The sequence below is a fragment of the Myripristis murdjan genome, chromosome 20 (genome assembly GCF_902150065.1).
Source record: "Myripristis murdjan chromosome 20, fMyrMur1.1, whole genome shotgun sequence".
NCBI classification, from domain to species: domain Eukaryota; kingdom Metazoa; phylum Chordata; class Actinopteri; order Holocentriformes; family Holocentridae; genus Myripristis; species Myripristis murdjan.
Window position 1 is genome coordinate 8,938,044 of NC_043999.1, and position 24,871 is coordinate 8,962,914.

Sequence of the window (24,871 nt, forward strand, 5' to 3'; positions counted from 1 at the left end):
CAGCAGGAGACATAAGTCCGACCTGTCGCCTTGTCTCACTTCAAAATACTCCGCCGGGACAAACAAAACTCACTATTATCAGAGAGAAAAGTGGGCCAGTGAATGATGTGTGCTGCTTTAACCATCTGCTTCTGCCCGGTGAGCTGCAGAGCTGCACGAAGGTCGACACACTCGCAACACCAAAGCCACAGAGAGAAACAGAAAGAGAGAGAGAGACAGAGAGAGAGAAAAGGGGTTGGAAATGTGAGGCAAGAGAGCTGGAAGTACAAGCTGATTCAAGCTGAGGCATGTTGCTATGTATGCGGTGCAGTCTGCAGCTTGGCCGTGTGTGTGTCTCTCTGTTAGAGGGAGAGAGAGTGTGTGAGCGTGAGTGTGTGTGTGAGTGTGTGTCTACAGACAGAGAGAAGCCTCATGAAAAGTGCACTTTTTCCCTCTGCCACTCGCTTCACACAGAGCTTGCAGCGTGCACCGCAGAGCTTAAAATCCTGCGTTTTGTGTCAACGTGATAAACAGGGCGCTTTGCAGGAGAGCAAAGACAAAGTCACGACTCGGATCGAGGCAGGATACAGCGGTTTTGAACGGTATCGTTTAGGGATGGGCTGATATCGGCCCTGAATTAAATATCAGATATCAGCTTGTCAATATGGTCCACCCCTGGTGAGGCAGAAGTTTCTCCCTGACCAAAGATTAATACAAAAAAAAAAAAAAAAAAGCTGTCTATAAAACCTGCAAAGAGGTGTTTTTGCAAATCAATTTAGCCAAGCCTCTTGAGAAAATTTTATTGGTCTGAATTGCAGATTTTTGGATTTTAATAGTCTAAATGCTGTTTTCAGGCTTTTCCACCAAACAAAGAACAGAAGTTTTGAGGTGAAACACTGAATCATTTACTATTTTTGCTATGAATATGTCAAATATTTAAAGATACCTAATATCACTAGAAAATATTGGCGACTGGCAACTTCTGGTGTGGCTTAACAACATCAGCATTCACTTTCAAAAACCTATACTAACATTATAATACTATACCAAGACTGCAGCTAATAATATTTTCATCATCAATTAATCTGTTGATTGTTTTGCATAATAATTTAGTCTATAAAAGTGCCAAAAAATAATGAAAAGTGTTCATGGGAAGTTGTCAGAGCCCAAAGTGATGTCTTCAAATTGCTTCATAAGACTGAGCAGCAGCCAAAAAAAAAAAAAAAAAAAAAAAAAAAAGTATTAATTTTATAATGACAGGAGAAAAGGAAGACACTCTAAGCATTTTAGTGAGGCTGGAATCAGTTATTATCATCTGTCTGTCAGTCGATGCATCGATGAACTAATTGTTTCAGTGCAACTATATTCAGATCCAAGATGCTCACTGTTACTTTCTAGTGTCTGAAGTGCTAAAACATGAACAGCACACACACACGGCCACAGCTTTTGGATCTCACTTCAAGACGCAGTGGGGGGAAAACTGCTTTATCCACTTCACTTAGGCTTAGACACAGCATGACAAAAATCCTGTCAAGGAAAACTAGACCGTTTCTGTGTCTGGGTGTAATTGGCATAAAGCTCCGGGAGCCCTTGCCTCTCTCTCTCTTTCTCTTTCTCTCTCTCTCTCTCACACACACACACACATACACACACAGCCGAATGAGAAAACTGCCCAGGAAACTAAATTACAGGGAGTCCTGGGGGAGTACAGCTGGAATGGACACACCCTCCCTGGCTGATATGGTGGCTTGTCTTCCTGCTCCTTGGCCGGAGATCTGTTTTCTCACCACCGCCTGTCACTCGGACATTTCTTCCTGAGCTTTCTCGAGTCAACCCCGAGTTTCCCCAGCCGGATCAAACCGACTTTCTGCATCCGCCACCTCCTCCATCTCCACCATCTGTGGTCACCTTGGCGTGTTGAAAAGTCCACCAATCACGAGAACCCCTTTTGTTTTGGTCTTTTGCGTCATCGTTTTGTTAAACCTGTTTCAAGGCAGGAGCCAGAGTATTTCTTTTTTTTGTTTTGTTAAAGCATTAATGAAGAGCAAACAGTATTAACCTGGGGCCGAATGAGAAGAATTAATGCTGAATTAATGCACTCCCAAATAGCAGAGATTAAAGCATACTCTGTTCCCATGAATAAGCCGGACTAAGGAAAAAGGGGAAAATATTAAATCAATACCTCCAACTCCAACCTTTATTGACCAAGTAACAATGGCAATACATTCCTTTCTCTCTCTCCTCGCAGCCTGGTTGCAGAGTAAAGCTTTCTCGAACAAGCCGTACCTCCATTAAAATAAAAACAAACAGTCTCCTATGGATTTCCATGCAAATAAAGTCAGAGATACAGTTGTGCAGCTGTTAATAAATACAAAGCAGCAGCAATAATTAAAAAAATAAAATCAAACTGCCTTCTTGAGTTGAATGCACTACATTTAGACTGCTTACAAGTCCATTTAATGATCCTGTATAATGTTTCTGTGGGGACTTGAAAAGTGTGTGTGGTGCTCAATGGTGAGTTTAATGACCTCATCAGACTTTATGGTGCTTTATCACCTACTAGATCACCATAACAGCCCTACAGAAACTTGCTGTAGCCCTGGCATGTGGACACTTTCCTTATGGACAGAAACTATGCTGCAATTGTTGGCGGAGTGTAACTTTGTTGCCAGCATGTCCAACAAGCAGGACGTGAGCCGCAGTGAGACGCATCGGCCGTCCTGTCAGCAGCAGTTTGAGCTGAGACAATTTTTAAGTAGACACACCCTCTGTGTAAACCAACTAAATGTGACCAGTGATCTGAACAGTCCGGGGTAAGATTCAAGCTGGCCGTGTCCCACTCACTGCAGTCAAAAAGCTCCATCCTAGCTCTGCTCTTGCTTTTTTTTTTTTTTTTTTTTTTTTTTGGGCGGAGGGGGGATAATTTCATAACCACGTCCAGTTTCTTTTATCCACATTTCCTGTCCGGACCATTCACCCCCTTCCTCCCTCCCTCCGGAGATTTCGCGACAAAGGAAGACTGTAGCCTGGTTAGGATAGTCTACTGATAAATTTGCGCTCACTTACCTGGACATAATTGTTCTCGCAGTAGTCCGCTACTCTGGTCAGGTTCTGGTAACTCTCCACAAGCGCTCTTTTCCCGGCCGGAATCTCTTCCTCTAACAACATTTGTAGCTCTGCCATCTTACATCTCTCTGCAGAGCCTCCCTTTGCCTTCCCTTTGATTGAAACAACCACCAGCGCTGCCGAGAAAAAACTCCTTTCCCTGCTATTGTGGGATTCCTGCCCTCGCTTCGGCGTAACCCACCGGAGATCGTCTATGCTTAGGGAAGAGGAGTCACTCGTGCGTTAAAGCTCCGCCGCTTCCGGTCCGGTCGAAAGCAAAAGTTTGCACTCCCACCGCAAAAAAAAATCTCTATGGTGTCATGACAGTCGAAAAAGTAACTTCCGGGCTTTTGTTTCTTTGTTGGTTGAGAAAACAATCAGTATAATCATACATGCACATGAAATCTTAAAAATGAGGTATTAATTTTTTTTCTTCAGCCTAACATACAAGCGTCTCTGTTTGAAATACATCATGTATCATATTTCTCAATATGATACATAAATAAATAACAGCAAAATAAAGTGTAATAATAAATACTGATAAATAAGAGAGTTTGAACACTTTGTAAAAAGCTGAAGTGACTTTGATTTGAAAGCTGATCAAGGATGTTTTGCTCCAAGCGGAAACTGCAGGAGCTACGTTGGGTTGGTGTTGCCAGGTCTTGCTCCTGGTGGATATCAAGGACGGAGGGGTTGTCAGAGCGTCGGTGGCTGAGGAACCCCTCTGCAGCCTCAGCAGGTAACTCAGCGTCCCAGGTGTTACCAGCCTTTAACCTGCACGCCTCGCCTGACTGGGGCAGCAAAGACTTAAGTTAGCTTTCATTTGGAAAACGGTTACAGCTGTGGCCTCTTGTCAGCCATATCCCATTCTCCTGATCAGAGGAACCACATCTGATCGGAGTTTGGTTGTTGCCACCTCCTCTGGACAAATGAGTTTCTTTGTCAGGTTCACTTGCATCTCCCAGCCTGAAGCTTGGTATAAAATCTTTGCCATCATTCTTGCTCTCTAAATCTTCTCTCCTTCTCTTAGGACGCTGACACATTTAGGTGGTGACGTCTTATGTTTGTTGGCCTTGATCCTCATGCTATGTAGTACAACCTGTCTGAAATAATGTCAACAAACAAACAGAGTTCAGTCGAGCGTTTATTCACTATAGCTGTAAAAAAAAAAAAAAAAAAAAGTGCCTATGAATTTTTTCCAGCTATTTGTACTACAAAAGTAGTGTAAAATATATTTATTGAGACTTGTTTGTCAACACATACAAAGTAATTTTCTGTATGAATGTGAAGGGGAAATTCAAGGAGTGTAAGTGTAAAATTGGAGGTTAAAAACTGCATTGCTTCCTCACATTTTTTAACATTAAAGTCAATGAATAAAGCCGAATTCCCTGATGAATGTATTATTTTCAACAAGTTTTAGAGTAGGCTACACACACACACACACACACACACACACACACACACATACACACACACAAAAGGTAAAAAAAAGACTAGGAGTGATCCGGCAAACCCAATAAATGTCTGCTACAGAACAGTGCCATAGTGTGACATACTTCTGCAGGCCAAAAAAAGAGATTGTGGATCCCATCCTGTTTCATTCTCAAATGAAACTGAATAGGGCTGCTGTGCATTTCACTTTCAAGGAGTACTCTATTTATTTTATTTAATTAGCCGTTGAAAGGACAGTTAAATTGACAAAAAAAAAAAAAAAGTTAATTAAATTAAAAAAATTAAAATCACTAGCCATAATTAGCTTGGCACTCCAGCATTTTGTGGATTTGCGAAGTGAGAGCAACACAATATCTGCACCATGGTCTCTGGCAAGATATTAATACAAAACAAGGCAAAACAAATCAAACAGCTAGTTGTTATGATATGTATTACATTTGTCACTGATTTTACTTAAATTGTTTTACCAACAAGATAAAAAAAAATCCTATCAAGCAAACAAACAGAAATGAATCTGTAGAAACTCTGGTATGACGATGACATTTCTGGGACTCGGTTTCAATTCAGCGTGAGACCTCTTTCCTTTTTTCCTCTCCGCTCCCTATCATCCAACCCCACTGGATAAAGAACACAAAACAAAACCCCCGGAGCCCGAGCAGAGGATGCTGGGATATGTAGTTCCGCGTCGTACAGCAGCTACAGCGTCTGCACGGCGCAAATTCGCGATGACAGCGAAACACTGAGGCACCGCTTTGAATATTTTTTCAACTCCGTAAAGCGCTCCCGGTTCATTTTGCTTATAACACGCGTGAAAACACCACAGTCGACTCGCTAAGCCGCTTACTGCACGTCAAACTACATTTCCACTGAGCGCTCTGCGGGCGGGGCATTGTGGGGCTTGTAGGAAACATCAGCTCTCTCGTCGGGCGAAATCACCTCCCCATCTGTCCCGTAGCGCACTACAACTCCCACAATGCACTTCGCCTAGCTTTATTCTTCTGTTCATGGCGTCTGTCCGTGAGCAAAAGACGGGTCGCTGTCTTGGGAGCAGATAGGCCAGCTTGTTCCATGGTGAGTGCCGGCTGTTTTGGACCATTTCGTTGAGTTTATGTCGCTATTAATTGTATTTATCACCAAATTGCGGTCATTTGGAGGCATGTCGCATTAAAAAACATAGTGCCCCAGATACACAAACGACCCAATCTCCTCCTAGTGGCGTGCCTCACCAAGTATTATTATTGTTTTTTTTATTGTCAGAGACTAAAATGCAAGATTTGTCAGCGTTGAAAAAGTGCCTGATTTTATTTTCGGATAGCTGTAAAAACATAGCCAGGGTGAAAAAGGCAGGAAATAAAAGTAAAGAAAGAAAATAGGCGTGTGTACGTCAGAGGGTCGCGACATTTCTGCACGTTTCTCATGTTGCAGCTGTGTGTGTTTGTGTCTGTCTGTGTATGTGTGTGTGTGTGTGTATCACCGCCTAGGTTTTATAGGCTGTTGACCATCCCGCTGACATGATGGAGTGTGTAAGTGTGCAGGACGAGCGGCGTGTGACGGAGCTGAGGTTTGAAGCGGCCGTCAAAGTCATCAAGAGTTTACCTCCAGACGGTGAGTTAACACCGCCAGCCCCGCCGGAGCGTCTGCAATCCAGTCCTACCAGTTCACACCTTCCCCCCTGACTGTTTCCATAGGCTGCAATTAGAGTCGGTGTGTTTTGTGTTCAGGTGAGCAGACAGGTGTTGTGGGTTGCAGACCCAGGTGGAGGAGCTTGGAAACCGGCATCTTGTGTCGTTTTTAAAAAGGCTTAACCCGCTTTAAAGCAGCATGGTGGCTTATTGTCCAGCAGGCAGTCAAAGTCCACTGCTTACACTTGCAGCGTGTTATCAGGGTGTCTGCAGGCCCTCACCAAGAATTACAGTGTCTTCAATTCAGCTTTAAAAGCCATGAAGTAGTCTTAATGATGCATGGGGTCTTCATTTTTATTTCTTTTGTCAAATTTAGACAAGCAGCTCTGATGTTACCAAACTGTGATCCTGCCGCTGGATCTTATACTTGTCTTTCTACGGTACCCACCTGTGTGGATGCACTTTGTTATGCTTACCTGTCACACTCACCTATCCGGAGATATCCAGAATCCAAAGTCCTTATCCTCACCTGTCCCAAGCTCTGTGGAAAAATAAGCTCACGGTTCCATTTTATTGCAGGAGCATCTCGAGTCTAACGTAAAAGAATACACAGTTTGCACATCTGACTGTTAATTATTGTGTAATTCTATTGTACCTCTGCATAGGATTAAATATTTACTGCTGAGGTTTATATTTACCTGCTGTCTTTGTTTTGGGTTAAAAGTAGAATTTGTCCAAAAAAAATCTGTCTTGAATATTGTTAAAAATGTCTTTTAAAAGGGCGTAGAAAGGATTAAATTGAATTCTCTTATATCTGTAGTGTAGACACCCTGCAGTATATTTTGATAATGCATCTCTGTAATGTCCCATCCTTCATTTGTGAAGTTCTGCAGAAAGACTAATAAATGATTTTCAGAGGTGAACCGATTTACACAGACGGTTTATTACAATAATTACCAACCGTGGCATGAAATTCATTATTTAATGTCAGACTTTCTTTCTCCTCAGGTTCTTTTCAGCCTTCCAATGACATGATGCTCAAATTCTACAGTTACTACAAGCAAGCCACGGTGGGCCCGTGCAACATACCCCGGCCGGGCTTCTGGGATGCCGTGGGCAAAGCTAAATGGTAAGGGGACCAGGGAGGTGATCAAGGAGGTTTTCTCTACGTCAAGACAGAGTTCTTGGAAATGCATGTTATGAAAACTTTTACCCCTGTCATCCTACATTCTGGCAGAGAGAGAGAATAAATTGCATCTGCTGAGTTATATGGTATAGTGAGCGGGGGCATGACGACGAGCTGCAAGTCTCATTACACACCGTAGTCAAATTCAGAAATTTGCTTGGAAAACCGGAAAATCTGGAAAAAGTGTGGAACTGTGTTTGCAGCGTGTTCCTTTTTAACTACGTTGTCCTTATCTTGTATGGCAGGACAGGCAGAGTTAAATTTTGTTTTGAGGATTTGCTTTTGAATGAGTGATCTCTGGACTTGTGCGTGCCGAGATATGAATAGGGATGTAACCTCGTACCCACTTAAACGGATAACCGTTGTCAAGACGCTGCAACACGACAGATACAGAGCAGAATTTCAGAAAACTTCGTGAACAGCTCCAATTATTAATGTCCCGGTTATGGCCAAAATACCCACCCTTCCCTCCCCAAAACACACAAACACCCCCCACCACCTCCCACAGGTTGCTTTGGCCCTTTGCCCCACAACTGACAACAGACACACTGACATCAGACTCACCTTAGTGGGAGTTTAAAATCAGAGTAGAACTGTCAAAGTAAACTTTAAATGGAGAGCATACCTTTCCTTTTTATATTTAACCAGGAGAGCCTCTCTCTCTTTTACAAATCCCTTTTACAAGAGTGTCCTCGCCAAGATCGCCAGCATATCATTATAAATACTGAGACACAACACTACTAGGAGACAGAAGTAGAAAAAAAAAAAAAAACAGATTGCAGTATACATAGAGAACATAAAAACAAAGAAGAATAAAATGACCAGTCAGTGAAATTACAAGCACTCAGCATTAAACTGTACCGACCTAAATATAATAAAAAAAAAAAAAAAACACAACCAGCTAGTCTTGCAACTGTTTTTACTTGATGTTGTCATGCAGTAATAATTATAATACAATAATTATCATTACTCAGGGATGCGTGGAATTCTCTTGGAGATATGCCAAAGGAAGAAGCTATGACTGCCTACGTCGACGAAATGAAGCTGGTACTTTTTTTCCCATCTCAGTTTAACTTTTAGACGATGTTATTCTTAATATGTTGGCATATTAGTGGTTTGATTTTGAAGCTGAAGCGAGTTTGTTTGTGACCCGCAGATCCTGGAGGGCATGCCCATCACAGACGAGGTGGAGGAGCTCTTACGGGTCCTCGGCCCGTTCTATGAGCTGGTGGACGAGAAGAAAAAAATCACTCAGATATCAGACCTGGGCGTGGGTACGTTCACTTACTGGGTGGATCTTATCTTTTTTTTTTTTCCTTTGAAATGTCAGATATTTCCTTAACCTTCTTTTTGGTTTACCTCTTATTGTACGCTCAGCCCGTTTGACCAAGTTTGCTAGGCAGCTTGAAGGCAAGTATCTTCTCTTCGCTGTGTGAATCTCCACATGCTTTCCTTTTGTCTGGTGATGTAGTTTATATTAGTATATTTTCGTGTGGTTTAGTTTAGATGCTTTTAGTGCTCATTAGAAGTCCAGTTTTGATGCTGGAGTAGTGAAAAAGAGAATGTGATCGAGCTCTTTGGGATTTTCCTTTGCTATCATAAATGGAGATTCAATTTTATTTGGCACAGATAGAGCCAAGCTTTATCTGTGTCAAGTCACTGAAAAAAAAACGAACTCTTGCTTAATTCACTGTTCTTAAAGTTACCCTCAAAGGAGGCGCCGCATTTTGATATTTTGTCAGCTTGTCCTAAATCCTGTTTCGTTGTGCAGGGTTCGGGACGATGCTGGCGGCGAAGCCATCCAAGAGCGTCACAAAGAACATCATCAGAAACTTGGAAATGAACGGCACCCTGGAGAGCCGGCCCGCCAGGGCCAAATCAAAAGATAAGGCCTTGGAAGTGAGGGACACGGAGGAGGAGGAGGAGGAGCAGGAGGAGGACGAAGAGGAAGAGGCCGATGAGGAGGAGGAAGACGAAGAAGAAGAGGTTGTGATAAAGGAAGTCAAAAAAGGTAAATTTTTAAAAACATGAAACTAAGGAGCAGGAAGTGAGGGGACATGTTGGCAGAATGAGGGTGTCTGCCACTCCTTAAACAGCTTTAAACTGCAAAATTCAGTTCTACAAATACAAAGCCTATTAAAGTCATTTAATAGTCTTATACTTAAATTCACAAGGTCTTAATTTCAGCATAAACATTATAGCTGTATTTTATCCATGTATTGGTTTAGTGTCAAAATTCTTTCACGTTAGTCAACATTTTCCTATGGAATAAAACACTGACTCTAATGCTACCTTTATAATTAAGTGGCTTCACTCACCTTTTTGGAAAATGTCCATTATAAAATAACCCAACTCACTTCATACGTACTTGTGGAGAAATGTACCTGTCTCAAGTTCTGTGGGGAAAAAAAGTTAAGGTTAGACTTATTACAGTAGCACCTTATTCTCTCTCTCTCTCTTTAAGGAAAACTAAAACTTATAACTGCACTGGATCAAACACATGATACGCACTTTTATATATACCTGCAACATTTATTTGAATAAGGAAAAGATGATTTGTTCAAAAAACTAGTCGTAAATTTTGTCTGAAAATGATTGTTAAAAGCACAAAATTTAGCCTCTTGCAATTTTTGTTTTTATTTCATTCTAGACAAGAAAGCAGCAGCTTCACTGCCCAAGAAAAAGGGCTCAGCGAGGAGAAACAAAATGCCGCTGACAAATGGAAAAGTGGCTAATGGGGTCGCCCATCTGACCAATGGGAGTCATTCCAAGGCTTCTCTGAACAGCGACGACTCCCAGGAGGGGCCAGTCAGCTCCAGTGAGCCTCAGCTCAATGGTCACCACATAGGTATGGAACAACTTTGAATTATGATTTAATCTTTGCATTTTGGGGGTTTGTATTCAGTGATTACATTGAAGCATAACAGCAAGCCTTGCAACGCGCCCACGTTCACTCCACTGACAAGATGTCCATAAAGTGTTTCAAAACTGCTACTGGACACCCTGTACTGTAGATTTCCAGCTCGCCCACAGTGTCTGCCTGTGCCTGAGTGACCCCAGCCATGTGATCAGATAATCTGCTAAGTTTAATTCCCAGAGCCGTGGCAACTCAGCGTTTTGCTGGGGGCAGCCACTGAAACTTAGCTCTGAGCACATCAGCCGGTCCAGAGCCGGTAAATTAACGGTTCTGCTGAACGCTGCCCCTCCTCCATGTCGGTCTATTGATTACAATGTAGAGGAGCACTCAGCTGATGAACAGCAATTAGCACAGAGTGGAACAAAGAGGGTTCTTCAGATCCGCAGGAGGGCGAGTCTGATCTTTTTTTGGGATGCTGTGTCTTTTGTGCCCTCTCCAGATCCCAGTGGGGACGTGTCTGCTCCCAATCAGCTGGCCAGTGACTCAGACAGTGAAGTGTACTGTGACTCAGTGGACCAGTTTGGCCAGGACGAGGCAAGGCACACTCACACAGTCACTGTAAAGCCACTTTGAAAGCATTAAACATTTTATTCCATAGAGTGGTAATATCTCATAGTTTATTATGGATGAATTGTCTGAAACAGAGCATCTACCTTATCTGCTGCATCTCAGTTATATTTTATTGTGCATCTCCAGGGCTCAGACCATAACCGTTCCATGGACGACTTGGATGAAGAGGAGAACCACGTCCCACCGGCTCTGGAGGAGCCACAGGCGCTACATGAGACCCAGGAGGAGCTTCACGGTCCACCAGAGGGCATTCGGTGTGGAGGAGAGGACGGAGACACCAGTGGAACGATCTCTCAGAGGCAGAGGCTGAATGCAAACATGCCCGACGGCTCCCTGGTCAGAAGAGGACGGGGTACGGATGCTCTTACAATGTGTTCTCAGCAATGCAGCTCGGGTGATGGGTCACCCTGTGTTACCTGATAGGGGGTGGTGCCAGAGGCTGTGATTGCATCTGTGTGGTGGTTTAGAGCTACAAAATTCTGACGAGGCAAAACATATATATATATTAAATTTCATTAGGGTTTCATGACATGACAACATTTTGTGGAGATAACAGCCAGCCAGCAAGCACCAGTTGGGTGACATTAATTGTAAATAAAAAGAAAAAACTCAAACATACATTGGTGCTCATCCCTTATGATGGATGCAGCCATCGTTTTGGAGACATTTATTCCTGCAGTCTTCCAAAAAAAAAAAAAAAAAAAAACAGAAAATTTTTGACAATTTTTGAAGTGCTGTAACTAATTTAATTTACACTTGCCAGGTGGAGCTTCTGCCCATCAAACGAAATCACTTTGGTAGGCAAATAAGGAAGCATGGAAAATGGTCCTGGTTGCTCAGCTCTATAGAAAATGATTGGACGTTGTGATGGGCTAAATCTTCTTCTTAAATTTATCTTTCAATCTTATATTTGTTATCTTTTGTTCCTGTGTTGTCAATTCAACATTTTTGACTTGCCAATGAGTAATTTAATATGTTCTTATGTGCGATTGTTGCTGCTGTCTCTGTGTTTTAGGCTCCAGGTCTCCAGGCCTCGGCTCCGGAGCTCTGGGCCCCATGCAGGGTGGCGGGGACGGGGATGGGGAGCGCTGGGGAGGAGCGGGAACGCACGGAGTGAGTCTGAACGAGCAGATTGTGGTGGCGCTGGCCAGACTGCAGGAGGACATGCAGAGCGTCCTGGAGAGGCTGCACACCTTGGAGGCTCTGACTGCAACCCAGGTGAGACCAGCCCCGTGGAAAATGCAAAAATCCAACCTGGTTTGACCTGGTGGTTGATGTTAACCATGCTAACCGCTCAGCATACATGATATTGAATGATAGTAGGTGGCTGGTATATCTAAAGTGAGAGTATTAGCACTTGTAGCAGCTGTAAAGCCAATTACTAACTAATCTTGAATAATATGTAGCTAGGTCTAGCACTACACTTTTGTGTATGTGTGCACGTGTGTGTGCACAAACATACAGTTTGAAACCAACTGGGACTACTTTTCCTGTTGAAGTGGGAAGTGAAGCAGGAAGCAGTAGGAGACAGTATGATCTGTGATCTTTTTAAAATCTGTTGATACACAGGCCTTACAATAAACCCTGTCAATAACTTCTTATCAGTAAAAGTGGACTCTGCTTTGGATAACGCTGGTTGGTCTCTGTCTCTAAACACAGTATTTGCTGAAGCGTTGGCATGATACACCAGAACACAGTCCTCTGGAAACACTTGGTTCTCTGTGTTCTCATAACTTCGCATGCGAGATCACCAATGGGCCCGTCTCCAAAGAACTTGAATTCTGTTCATTTTGGCACAGTAATGAGGAAAATGTTTGTCACTAGTATTATATTATTATTAGAATAATGTACTCATCAGTGACTTTTTTTTTTTTGGTCAAAAATATCCAAATGGTCAGAAATGTCAAAATTTTATGAATGCCATGATGCCAGTATTTATAATATACACTGCTGCAATTGATGAAATGACCAAAATATTATTTTTGTGCACCAAAATCTCAATTGAATCAATATGAAGTTAGAAAAACAACTAGATTAGAAGTTCATTTGCAGCAGCAGACTATCACTATCTTTAGCATGGCATTCAATATAAGGCTGATCCTGAGAGGAGCTGTAATTTCCAAGCAGCCTGTTGTCTGATTCACTTCTACATGTTGAACTAAAGCGTCTGTGTTTTTCTGGCGAGTGCCTCTCTCTTTGGGAAAGGTCATCTTGATTTTTTTTCTTGTCCTGTTTCAGGCGAGATCAGTGGCTCTGTCTCCTACGTATGCGTCGCCTCCAGTGAACAAGAGCAGCAAGGTAAAGAGCTCAAAAGATATTGCACTGATTCATTTGTTTGTTTAATTTGGACTCCATTCAGAGAGTCGCTGAATGTTAATGTCCTGTCCGATCATGCACCAAAGCCCTGTGTCAGAAAATTAAATTTGCATCCACATAGACAGGAACTAAAATGATTTAAAATGAATTCTTGCCTTTTTTTAAGTAATAGATTCATGGTTCCTGGTCAGTGTCAGATGTAACATTCCTGACATTTCCATGACTGAAATGTTTGATGCTGAATGATGAATTTTATATTGTTGTTGTTTTTTTTTTTTTTTACCTTGATCGAAATTTTGTACACACTTAAGATTCAGAAGTCGAATTGAAGTTGATTATTCTATTGTTATGCTGAACATGAACACAATGGAAAATGAATATTGCATTTGTTGAATAGCTAGTTCCATAAAATTCCACAATATTCCATGATCTGACCCAAGAATTTATTAAAGGCCCCGACTTTCCCTCGTCTCGATTTTTTTTGTTGTTCTTTTTCAAAAATTTTCAAAATGACTTTCCCAAAATCCCATGACCTGTGGAAACCCTGCAGGTGTGTCTTGTACAAGTTTAACCCTTTTCCGCCCAAAGCCATGCACATCATTTTAAATAATATTGATTTTGATTACTTTTTTTTTTAAATTCATTCTTTCTATCTCACAGAAACCAACCTGGTGGCCTTTTGACATTTCTCCAAGCACTTTGGCCTTCGCTGTCATTTGGCCGTTCGTGGTGCAGTGGCTTATCCGCCTCTACCTTCAGCGGAGGAGAAGGTACAGAAAAAAAAACCTCAAAGAAAATTTAATACTGCTGTTTAAGATATTTCAACATTTTGAAACACACAATGCCATGGTGTTTTAGCCTTTTTTTTTTTTTTTTTTTTCTTTTTAATAGACGACTCAACTGAAACGGCCCGGACTACAAACAGACAGGAGTCCTCCACACGTCTTTGGTCGGGCACTTCATGGCTGTAACTCCCCTCTGCTTACCTACAACTCAGTAATTCGCTTTTGCACTATGAAGACGGCACCAGGAGGAGTGTGTGAGTGTGTGTGTGGACGACAACTCACCAGTCTCATGTACTCTGGACGTGGAAATCAAAGAAAAATATGAATGTATGGGCTCGCGGCCTATAATTACACAAACTTTTGATTATGCTACTGTACAAGATTAGTATTTTTTGTTTGTTGTTTTTCTCTGTAAGATTTTTTTTTTGTTGTGGTTTTGTTTGTGTTTGAGAGGGGAAAGTCCTGGTTGGAATATTGCCAATGTGTTTATAGACCAGTTACAGTAGCTCCTCTTTTTGTCTCTCCTTCTGTAATTAAGGCTTTACTGCACATAAACCAAGCCTAATATTTCGGTCCCTCGAAGCATAATGCTCGACGTGTTTATAAATTGTCACAACAATTCGTTTTCCTTAGTTGCCCAGGCAATGCTGCTAAAATGTTGTGATAACTGTAGGATTGAATGTAATAATATATTGTTTTTAGATTCTTTTAATTCTGGAAGAAAAAACTGGCTTTTAGCCAGTTAAAATGAAGGCATTGCTGGCCAGATTAGAGCTGTTTTAAGCAAGGTTTGTGTTTTAAGTCACTGCTTTAATGTTGTTTGATAATGCCGTACGGTTTCCTGGTCATCACCAAACATACCGCATATCGGTCCACGCTTTGCTTCAGGGTGGGCCGATTCATTCTCCACCTAGATGCCCTTTTCCACCAAAAAAAAAAAAAAAATGTTCTGGTTCTCAAACTGGTTTGGTTCAGGATTCCTGGAGCCAAGGTGCAAATTAGGGAACTGGCTCACATTTCGGCCAGTTATTTGAGTGGGATCACTGCATCATTGATGGTGCGAGTGCACAACAGAGGCAAAGGACCACGGTGTCCTGAGAGCCTGATAGGATTCAGATTGGGAATTATAAACCCTAAATCGTTGCTGTTTTTTTTGTCTTGTTTTTATTTGCAGAATTGTATGCAAGTGTGAGGGAATCTCTGTTTAGTGTCGGCAGAAACATTTTGAACCAAACCAACGAGTTTTCTTGGTAGCCGCCTCTTTCCATGTAGAATAATTCACACCCACTCGGTTCCCACTTGAGAGCTACTATTGTCTGGTTCCAGCTGAAAACCAGTTTTTCCGTGGGGTATATTTGGCGGAGATGCAAAGAACGGGTTTAAAATTTGTTGCATAAACCAGAGGAGAACCGTTTCTTGGTTGGTGGAAAAGGCGCACTGGTGTCATTGTTGTTCAGATGGGAAAAGTGCCTCGACATCATAAGGTACATTCATAGCCAGCGTCACGCTTTAGTTCACTCTCATATACTGTAGCACACCTGTTCCACTACTGGACCAAAAGTAAGGCTCAGATCGTACTAGCCGGTGAGCCATGACAAGGTGGGGAAGTCCCCATCTGATAGTCACAACCTTAGCTATACCGAGTGTAGCCTTATAGTTTCCACTTGTATGTGTAATCAGCTCAGAAGACGTGTCACTGTATATGCCGTTTACTCACTTTGTGTTTTTGTATGTTCCCTAATTTCCATTTTCAACATAGTGACATGTATGTAAAGACTTTAAAGCTGATTTTGTCCGACTGATGGTAGTGATGTATGGTTTATAATGTGTGTTGAACTATTACAAAGCAGTGAGATCTATATAAATTGTATACAATAGCTGTATAGTTGAGATAACAGTTAAAATGCAATATTTTAATTGCACTCCCCTGTATTAATATAGAATAATAAATATATATATATCATATTTAATGATGTTTGCATCTGCAATACCACTAATCTTTCCAGAGCCGTTATGTTTTATTGAATGATAGTTTACCTTTCTACTGAAATGGACTAAGGCTTTCTCAGCCGCTCTGCCTGCAGGTAGAGTGGTGTTCGCATGCGACTGATAATCTAAGCCTCAAATAAAGTTTTCATAAAGCATTGTGATTTGCCTGGAGATAAAAAAAAATGCATCATGCACACTTTGAGTGAAATCTTAATATTAGTTGTTTTTTTTATGTACAAGAAAGAGACGCAAGCTCATCGGCATGTTACAAACATCACTTTTATTTGTAGTAATATTTTTCAACATAAAACTTCCAATAACAGGAGCCTGTAGTGAACCTATCTAAAAATACAAGTAGTGTTGAAACTAGATAAGGTATCAAACATCACTATTACAAATGGAAACCACGTAAAAAGCAGCCAAAAAAACAGTGCTGTCAGGACACAAGGTACCCGCTCTGCTCTTTAAAAACGACAGTGCATGTAACAAACGAGATTTACACATAAAATATATTTTGATGAATATATTAGAACATTTACGCAGTACTGCAGCCCTAAAAGAAACATGCAGGGGGCCCGCCCACAGTCTGCTAACAGTAAAGGTACACTGCAACCATGAAAGGTGAGGAAAAACGTAAGTACTTCACACCAGACAGAAAGTGCGGCATTGATCTTTTTTTTTTTTTTTTTTACAGTTGCATTAATTCACATAATACTTTTACTTTGTGTTTGATCAATAAAACACCATTGCAATAAGGAAAACTGTTACCTATTATGTGGCAAACCAGCAGCAAACAGTGCTTTGCTTGTAGAACAGCATCATAATGGAGAAAACTACAGGGAAACGTCTAACAGGGGAGGGAAAACACTTCGTAGCATGCCTATCTCCATATGAGTTAATGAGCAGTGAAGCTGCCAAGTTAGTCAGCCAACTGCCAGCCAACTGCCATTCAGGCTTTTCTCTGCCTCATTACTGATAGTTGCACACAGATAAAATGCTTCTTAAAAAAAAAAAAATCAAATCATGGTGATATGTATTAATTAGAGGTATGATTTTTAGATTAGGTTTTCATAATGAAAGCCAGGTCATCGACTGCCAGTATCTGCAGACTGCCGGTCTATTAAAAATGCTTTTTTTTTTTTTATCCGTTAATGTTTGTTGTGTGTCTGACTCTATAGGCTGAAGCCGGACACAGCGAGGTGCTGAGCGTTGTTTCGTGCTTCAAAATAGGAGGTGTCGGTTTCATCCTCCGGCTGGGGAATGAAGGGCATCGGCTGATTCTGCAGGTTGTCCCAGTCCAAGCCCTCAAAGAGAGGGTGGCACTTCAGCTCTGGTGGATGTTAACACACATTATCAGACTGATAATCCTGTTCAGTTTTAGAAAGAGTGTTAATTATTATGTTTACTCGTGAGCACGGTTAACAGGCTATCAGGCTGTTGTTTTTTTGAATATCAGATTGTTTTGTCCGCTGCTGGAAAGATGGACCTGTCTCCAAAACCTGCAATGAACTGTTGTCTGAGTTGCACAATTAATTTACTAATTTAAAGAGTAACTAAACTCCAAATGCAAATGGTGAAAAGTTTTTTGGGCTCTGGAAGAAACGACACAGTTAGTTCCTGCAAGTTCCTGCAACCTGATTTAGTCCCTACTCGAAAAGAGGTGCTAAAATCTGAGATCCAGAAAGGTTTAGAAGCTGGCGGGGTCGCTGTCTTGATTGACTATCTTGATTTTGTCAATATGCGCTATCAGAGTTCTACAGCACAAAGAAACCAGTAAAAAAAATGAATGGCAAAACACTGCAAACTGCAAAAACATACGGCAAAATCTTCATATCATCACCTGCCAGCAAAGACCGGGCACCCTACTCTTCATCATTAGAGGCTAGGCTTCACACAGATTTGGGTTTGGTTTAGTTAATTACTCAATTACATGTTGCAGATCTTTGCTGAAAGGCCTTAATGTATCCCAGAGTTTACTCTAATATTAAACAGGTGAGGTGGCAGTGTTGCTGTTCTCATCTTTTTTGTATTTTGATGATGCAGAATAAGCTGAAGTCTAAGAGAAACTGAAAAGCGGTTCTTACCTTTGAGGCCAGCCCGTTTGGTCATGTCCATGGTCAGTAAAATCTCAATGGCATTCCTGGAGTTGTCAGACAGTTGCTCCTCTTCCTCAGGCCAGGGAATATCTGAAATGGTTAAAGTTAAAACAGGTGTAATATCTGTCAAAAAGAGGCTATGGAAGTGTAATATTGCATCAGACACGCGTCAGGCAAGTCAAACACAGGCAGAATATCAATCAGGAACTTCTCTGACTTTGTGTCGCCGCTGAAAAAAAAGCAAACGCAACCCACCTCTGTTGAGAATATTCTGGAAGACCAGCTGGGGAGTCTCGTCGTTAAAAGGCGGCACGCCAGTGAGGAACTCGAAGAGACACACACCTAACGCCCACCAATCCACCATGAAGTCTGGTTGGGGGCAAACAAAAGTCAATTTCGTGCAACCTCTGGCTTCGGCCAATCACCGTCACTGATTCCAGTTAGAGTGCATTAATTCTACTGCGGTGGCAGAAGCAGGAACTGAGTTAGACAAATATACAAAATGGAGGGATTAAATTTCTGGGTTTAACATAAACATCACACTCTTGATTGACACTGAATGACTGAAGACAAGAATGGGGATTGTTAGGTTTACAGCCCATTCTGCACTTTGATGGTATGTTAACACTTTTCAGCACACAGACCTCCATGGTTCATGAACAGTCAACCACTGATACTGATTAACACCACATATTATTAGAGGGGATGAGCGAATGTTTTCTGGGGCCTATAATTTTCCATCCATTATGGCTGATACTTACGATACTGATAAGGAAGAATTTGTAGGAACTGTATTATTAATGCAGTGGCAAAACTGTTTTCAAAGCCTGTCTCAACAAAATTATTTTGAACAAAAGCCCCTGCTAGTCTTTAATCTGTTGATAATGTGATTGTATTAAGTGACACTCAAAAAAAAAGTACAAAACTGCAATCAGCAATCAAGCACAAAACAATAGTGGGCCAATGTCAAAATTGATTTTTAAAGCTGTTATTGGCCAATACTGATAGTTTGACTATATTTGTCACCATTAAACTATTTTTTTCATTTTCAAAACAGAACATTTTTGCATCTTGTACTATGCTTTTAAAAGTAACTTTGCTTGGCAGTATTTGCTATTTTTATAGACATCAATTACCAAAAGTATCTATGGTCAATTTCAGAAAACCCTGAGCAGCAGAGGTGACTAAGGACCGTCAGGCAGGATGGTTTGTCACAAGTTGGCTGTTCATGAATGCATTACATGTGACATCATGTGACAAAGTAGCGCTGTATTGCTGACTGGAAATATTGCCCCAAGCATGTTATTATTTGAATAAACATGGTCAATGGCTGCCGTTTTTGCATGACAGCTGCTGAATAGGAACAAACAGGATCTTAGTGCCACACCGCATGAGTGAATACTCTCTAAGACAACTCAGAATCTATTGTTAGGGTAGACAAATCTCGTTTTGCCCATTTACAAAATTGTCACCTCAACAAGAAAGATTCCCATACCCTTGTCAATAACGTTAGTCCCCATTTTTTAACCCTGGTAATCACACACTAAAAATGCCCTCCATTTTCATCTGATTTGTTCACCAACCAAAGCCAAAGGGGCAGGAACAAGGGGAATAGGGAAACTGAGAAAATCAGCTCTCATCCTCTGGCATATTAGCAGGGCTAGGCAAACATGCATGCTCGCTTGCAAAAGAGCAATATCATTATGAACTCACCATACCGACCAGTTCCTGAAACTTAAAGAAAATGCCTGTCACAAAGGCTACAATGTCGAGCAACCAGCATCAACACCAAATCACCAGATCAGTGTTTGAAACAAAAGTATTGTGGTTATTGTTGGACACTGGCACTCTGAGTTCCCTCTCTTACCATGCGGTTTCCCCAGGAGAAGCTCTGGAGCCAAATAGTCAGGGGTTCCTAAAATGGGTGCACCCTCCACAGGCTGTGCACCCCTTCGGACACTCTTCGGCGTCCTGAAAGGGGTGTTGGAGGTCGTCATCGGCTGAGGAGTCTAGCGTGAGGAGAGACAAACCACAATATATAATAAAGGTGGTAACATCTCAAATGTGTGTGAGTGTATGCTCTAATATATTACAGTTTGACCAGTACGGGTTTTTGAATGCTGATAGCTGAGACCGGAGCCAGGTGATATGGACAAAATCAAATGTCCCAATGCCTCTGACCAGATATCTTGATATCAATATTGTGATAACACTGTAGGAACAGGTGGAACAGTCTATTAAGGTCAGAAAACTGCACCACTTCATTGTAAGGTAGCTGTAATAAACCAGGGAAAGTCAACACCTATGCCATATCACTGTATTACGATATCCAGTCTTATACCACGATAATCAATATTTACACATCACCCAGCCCTAGCAGGGGCTTTGTGCTGGCTAAGTAATAAATCGTGAGTAAATATAAACTTTTACCAATACTGATTTTGCCTTTTAAAACTGGTCAGAGGGAAAACTGCAATCATGTCAGCTAAGGATGACAATGACTGGCTCAATGGACTGGGATAAAAAATGACTGGGTCAATTTTTATATTTATTGCCAATTATTGACTGATTGTGGAATTGGCATGTGTGGTTATTTTTTCAAAGACCATGTGACTTAATGAAAGTGTCAAATTAGCAACACAATAAAATTAACATGGGCCTACTGTACTACAATTCTTACAAAAATGCACATAGGTATCAGCTGTTATAGGTGTGAAAACATCAGATATTGAGATATCAGATAAAAAAGAGCCACCTACTAACCCTTTTGAATGGGGTATGCTGAAACAGAGCAGCGACACAAAACCTTCCCCACAGTGTCTGCACAGGCAGGAAAACACAATAAAGTTTAAAATCTGAGCACCCACCTCACACAGAGAGCTACTGGACCTGGGCCTTCTCTGCACAGGTGTTACAGCAGCAGGTACGGTGTGGCAAGAGGCTGACATGGACGTTTCCATGGCGTCCACAGACCCGATGCTGAGATGGGAGGTGCAGGACATGTTGGAGCGGTCGATGGAGCTGCAGTAGCTGCGGAAAGCTACGACATTTTTGGGCTTGAGGAACGAGGGCGATTGTGCGATGCCATTGGCCAACTTGGGAAGCCGGTTGAGGCCGAAACACTGAAATTCACCTCTGCGGACAGAATTGCCTAGTTTGGGTGTTTCAGTGCTGACAGCAACAGGAGAGTGGGTTAGTGATTCACTGAGGGCTGAGTCTTTAATTTCCTCCATTTCCTCGAATGATGATGAATTCCTGTTTTTGGAGCAGTGGCTTGGCTTCAGGGACGCCTGGCTGTCAACAGTGAGCGATGTTTCATGCATGGAGCCGTCAGAGTCAAGGCTCAAGCTCCTGCAAATGTCACGGTCCTCAGAAAACGTTGACGTCAAACTTGAATTCGACAGATCTCTAGCGCCATCCACAAACACATCCTCTCCTGGCTCTTCCAGGTCACAGAAGAGATTTTTGGCCACAGCGAGAGGACTGGTGCACTTCAGGACTTTTTCTTCAACTAACTCCCTCCCCTCGGAGAAGTGCCTGACGTCGTCTAAGGTGACGGTGGAAAATGTCCCAGTCAAGCCGGTATGAAACCTTGCAACCTCCTCTGGAATTTCACAGCATCTCTTGTACTCTGAGTTGCACTTCTTGGTTTGGGTCTGCAATGGCTCTGGACTTCTTTCCACATCCGAGAACGTCCTCTTCACAGATGAGGGCTTTGCATTTTGGCTACGGCCCATCGTTTCTGGAAGAGTGTCATCTTGAAGTGCAGAAGGAGGTTCAACTTTGTTGCTTTGAGGCCTCTCCCCTGTAAGATTGTCTGGTTGCGGCTTTGTTGACTGTTCCTCAGGAATGTCACCCAAATGTCCTTTGCTGGCCTGAACGGGGAACTCAGTGTTGTAAGGACCTTTTGGCTCAGAGTTCACCAATCTGCGCTTTGCCTCAGATGACGCTGACTGCCCTCTCCCTTTCTTTTCATCAATGTGTGCATTTTCTTTCTAAGGAAGCAATCAAATGGAAATTGTTACCCCAACATAACTCTTTTTTTTTTTTTTTTTTTTTTGACGTTAGACAAAGGTGGAGCAGCCATTCTCTTGCGATCACTGACCTCCTCGCACTCCCACAGTGGACTGACTCCACCCTCAGAGTCGGTGGTGCTGCCTGCACTCAGCGTCTCAAACCGCCTCCTGGTCTTCAGCAGCGTGGGAGTCAGATTCTTGGCCAGTGTATGCGGGCTGAAGATACTCTTGGTGGGCCCTGAAGGAAACAACACAAATAAAGAGGCACTTTTAATGTGCATAATCCATTTGACACATAATCCAGCAGACAAGATAAGACATTCCATTAGAAATGATTTTTTTTTTTACTTAGTGTCAATAACTTTTACCTCCTACAGGCCAGCAAAAGAGAATTTTAGACAGCACATGTTTTAATACAATGGATACTGGGAACAGAATAAAAAAAGACAAGGTGGTGTAAGATCACATACCCAGTTTCTGAGAATAGCAAATCGGAGAGCTCAGGTGATCTTTTTTTTTCATCAGGGGTGAACAAAAGGAGTTTTTCCTTTGGTCTATTTTGCCACAAGACATGGGACTGAACTGTGCATTGCTGTGCCGCTTGTTTTCGAATGCAGGTGTGTTCTGTGTTTGATAAAAAAAAATAAAGAGTCATTACGCAATCCAAAAATAGGAAGCTTTAGGAAGTTTTAGCCGTTTCTCAGCTCAAAATCAGACGCATTTACTCACAAATCCAAGGGAGCTGATGAGGGAGAGCACTTGGCCAGGCGTGCGGAAGTAATCTTTTTTTGGTCTTGCCAAGGACGGGGTTGTCAGGATATCCACGAGACTCAGTTCTGACACAGAGAGAAAAAAAATTAAGGATAACCTACCCTCATTATGAGCGGTGATGATCACAATTTTATCCATCAGGGATTATATTAAGATCACATACCTCGGTCAAGCTTGACTTTGGAGAGCCCAAAGTCTGTGAGCTTGATGTGGCCCTCGTTGGTTATGAGCATGTTGTCTGGCTTCAAATCCCTAAACAGGTTATGACTCAGGTCAGGCATTGAGTAACACCAACATAATAAATGATACACATCCTCCATCATTTGAATTCAGTATCCAAAGTACCTGTGGATTATCCCGTGGCGGTGGAGGTAGTCTAGAGCCAGTGCTACCTCTGAAATATACTTTACAGCCATATCCTGGTCGAAATATCCATAGATGTGAAGGAGGGACTTCACATCTCCACCAATAAGGTATTCCATCACCTATAATTAGGAAACACTACATATTAGGGCTGCACAATATGGAAAAAAAAAGTCATACCTCACTATTAATGCCATATCTTGATAGCGATACAATATAACTATGGGTTCACACATTTGACATTTAAATTGTGCAACAACAAAAATTAAGCATTCTTCAAAAAATATCAAATGGACGAATAAAATGCAGTTACTTCGCAAAAATGACACCCGAAATTTAACATCATCCATATCGTTGCCTTTCGAGGTATTAATATCTCACACGGTCATATCTAGATGACGATATGATAACGATATATCGCTCAGGCACAATAACCTATACTAGGAGGATAATCCTGTGAATTTGCTCCGTGTTATGTATCGTCTGGGAGTTACCAGGTAGATTTTGGTTGCAGTCTGCAGGGAGTAGAAGAGGTGAACCACAAAGGGGCTTTTGCTGAGAGCCAGTGCGTCTCTCTCCGCCTTCATCTGCCCCGTCATGTTTTTGTCAACCATGTCGGCTTTCTTCATCACCTACAGAAAAAAAAGAAAAAGAAAAAATAAATAAAAACACCATTTTTTTTTGCTACAGCCTCGGCAAAGTCTACACCCTAACCCGGCTCACCTTGATGGCATACAGCTGGGCTTTGCATTTCTTCCTGGCGAGGTAAACTTTGCCGAAAGCGCCGCGGCTGATGGGCTTCAACACGATGAAGTCCTCGATTGTCGGCGGCATCGGAGCCTCCGCCGATTTCTCCCCCGAGCTCAAATCCTTGGCGAGCTTGTCGTCCGCCTCCATGTTCCCGTCCACGTCAAAGCAGCGGCCGGGTCGTGTCCGCAGCCCGCTCTCACCCAGTAAACATTTGCTGCATGCTGAAACAACAAGCTCGGGTTTGTTTTGAAAATTTGAATTCCGCTGCTCCGTGGCGGGGTCCTGTGACGTCGATTTTGGTGCCCGTGCGAAGCCTTTTGTAAAATATACCTGACATAAAATAATAATAATAATAATAATAATAATAATAATAATAATAATAACAATAAATTTGTATTTATGAAGGAAACAGAATATATTTCAACAGCTATGAAAACAATGAATTATGCAACACTTTCAAAGTCTTTCTCGTTTTGTTAATTTAATTTATTTTTATTACTTCATCATTACATCATTCATTTTTGCTGTATTCCTCTCTTTATGTTTTATTGTCTTATGCTCCATGTATTTGTAACCAATGTTATTATCTTCTTCATTCATGACTTGAAATATAGATTTAAAAAAAAAAAGTCGTAGCTATTTTTCTTCACCATAAAAAAAAAAACAAAAACAATTACATATATCATAGGTACACATATACTCAGAACAATGTTGTGCAAATATGTTGACATGGTTGGTATTTTTACGTAATTTCCTTATTCAACCTGTTGTATAATGACAAATAAACTTCCTTGTATCCTTGTATCCTTGTAATATATTTTCAATAAGGCGGCATAGAACAGAAGTGGAAAAATGGAAGAAAAATAAAACACGTATGAGCAGTCGAATTGTGGCTGAAATTAGATTTATTTTATTTTATTCTATTTTATTTTATTTCATTTTATTTCATTTTTG

General features: G+C 41.6%; 3 protein-coding genes across 14 annotated transcripts in view; 1 reads left to right on the plus strand and 2 right to left on the minus strand.

The window, feature by feature from the left end:
• The window catches only part of abi1a (abl-interactor 1a), a 49,548-nt gene extending 46,259 nt beyond the window's left edge, over positions 1–3,289 (minus strand). For 9 of the 11 annotated variants that reach the window (XM_030079657.1, XM_030079665.1, XM_030079661.1 and 6 more), the window contains exon 1: positions 3,046–3,282. In XM_030079657.1, the coding sequence (XP_029935517.1) occupies positions 3,046–3,162 (117 nt within the window). In that variant the 5' untranslated portion in view covers positions 3,163–3,282. Of the gene's footprint in view, positions 1–3,045 lie in introns of all 11 variants that reach the window. The other 2 variants (XM_030079666.1, XM_030079664.1) reach the window with 1 other exon arrangement.
• Positions 3,290–5,466: 2,177 nt separating this feature from the next.
• On the plus strand, positions 5,467–16,077 carry acbd5a (acyl-CoA binding domain containing 5a). 2 transcript variants are annotated; one of them, XM_030079107.1, is made up of 14 exons: positions 5,467–5,607; positions 6,018–6,141; positions 7,167–7,287; positions 8,319–8,391; positions 8,501–8,618; positions 8,722–8,754; positions 9,116–9,355; positions 9,995–10,192; positions 10,701–10,795; positions 10,958–11,183; positions 11,847–12,049; positions 13,070–13,129; positions 13,808–13,917; positions 14,039–16,077. In XM_030079107.1, exons 2-14 carry the CDS (start codon positions 6,048–6,050, stop codon positions 14,049–14,051), a joined length of 1,584 nt encoding a protein of 527 aa, XP_029934967.1. In that variant the 5' UTR covers positions 5,467–5,607; positions 6,018–6,047; the 3' UTR covers positions 14,052–16,077. The 2 variants fall into 2 exon arrangements, with proteins under 2 accessions (XP_029934967.1, XP_029934968.1); XM_030079108.1 differs by lacking the exon at positions 8,722–8,754.
• Positions 16,078–16,530: 453 nt separating this feature from the next.
• mastl (microtubule associated serine/threonine kinase-like) lies at positions 16,531–24,196 on the minus strand. Its single transcript, XM_030079106.1, has 12 exons — positions 23,891–24,196; positions 23,662–23,799; positions 23,150–23,289; positions 22,968–23,056; positions 22,763–22,869; positions 22,504–22,657; positions 22,123–22,271; positions 20,885–22,012; positions 19,885–20,026; positions 18,273–18,386; positions 18,006–18,107; positions 16,531–17,251 (listed from the first exon to the last, which is right to left on the minus strand). The coding sequence occupies exons 1-12, from the start codon at positions 24,062–24,064 to the stop codon at positions 17,094–17,096; spliced, it is 2,595 nt and encodes an 864-aa protein (XP_029934966.1). The 5' UTR covers positions 24,065–24,196; the 3' UTR covers positions 16,531–17,093.
• Positions 24,197–24,871: the final 675 nt, after the last annotated feature.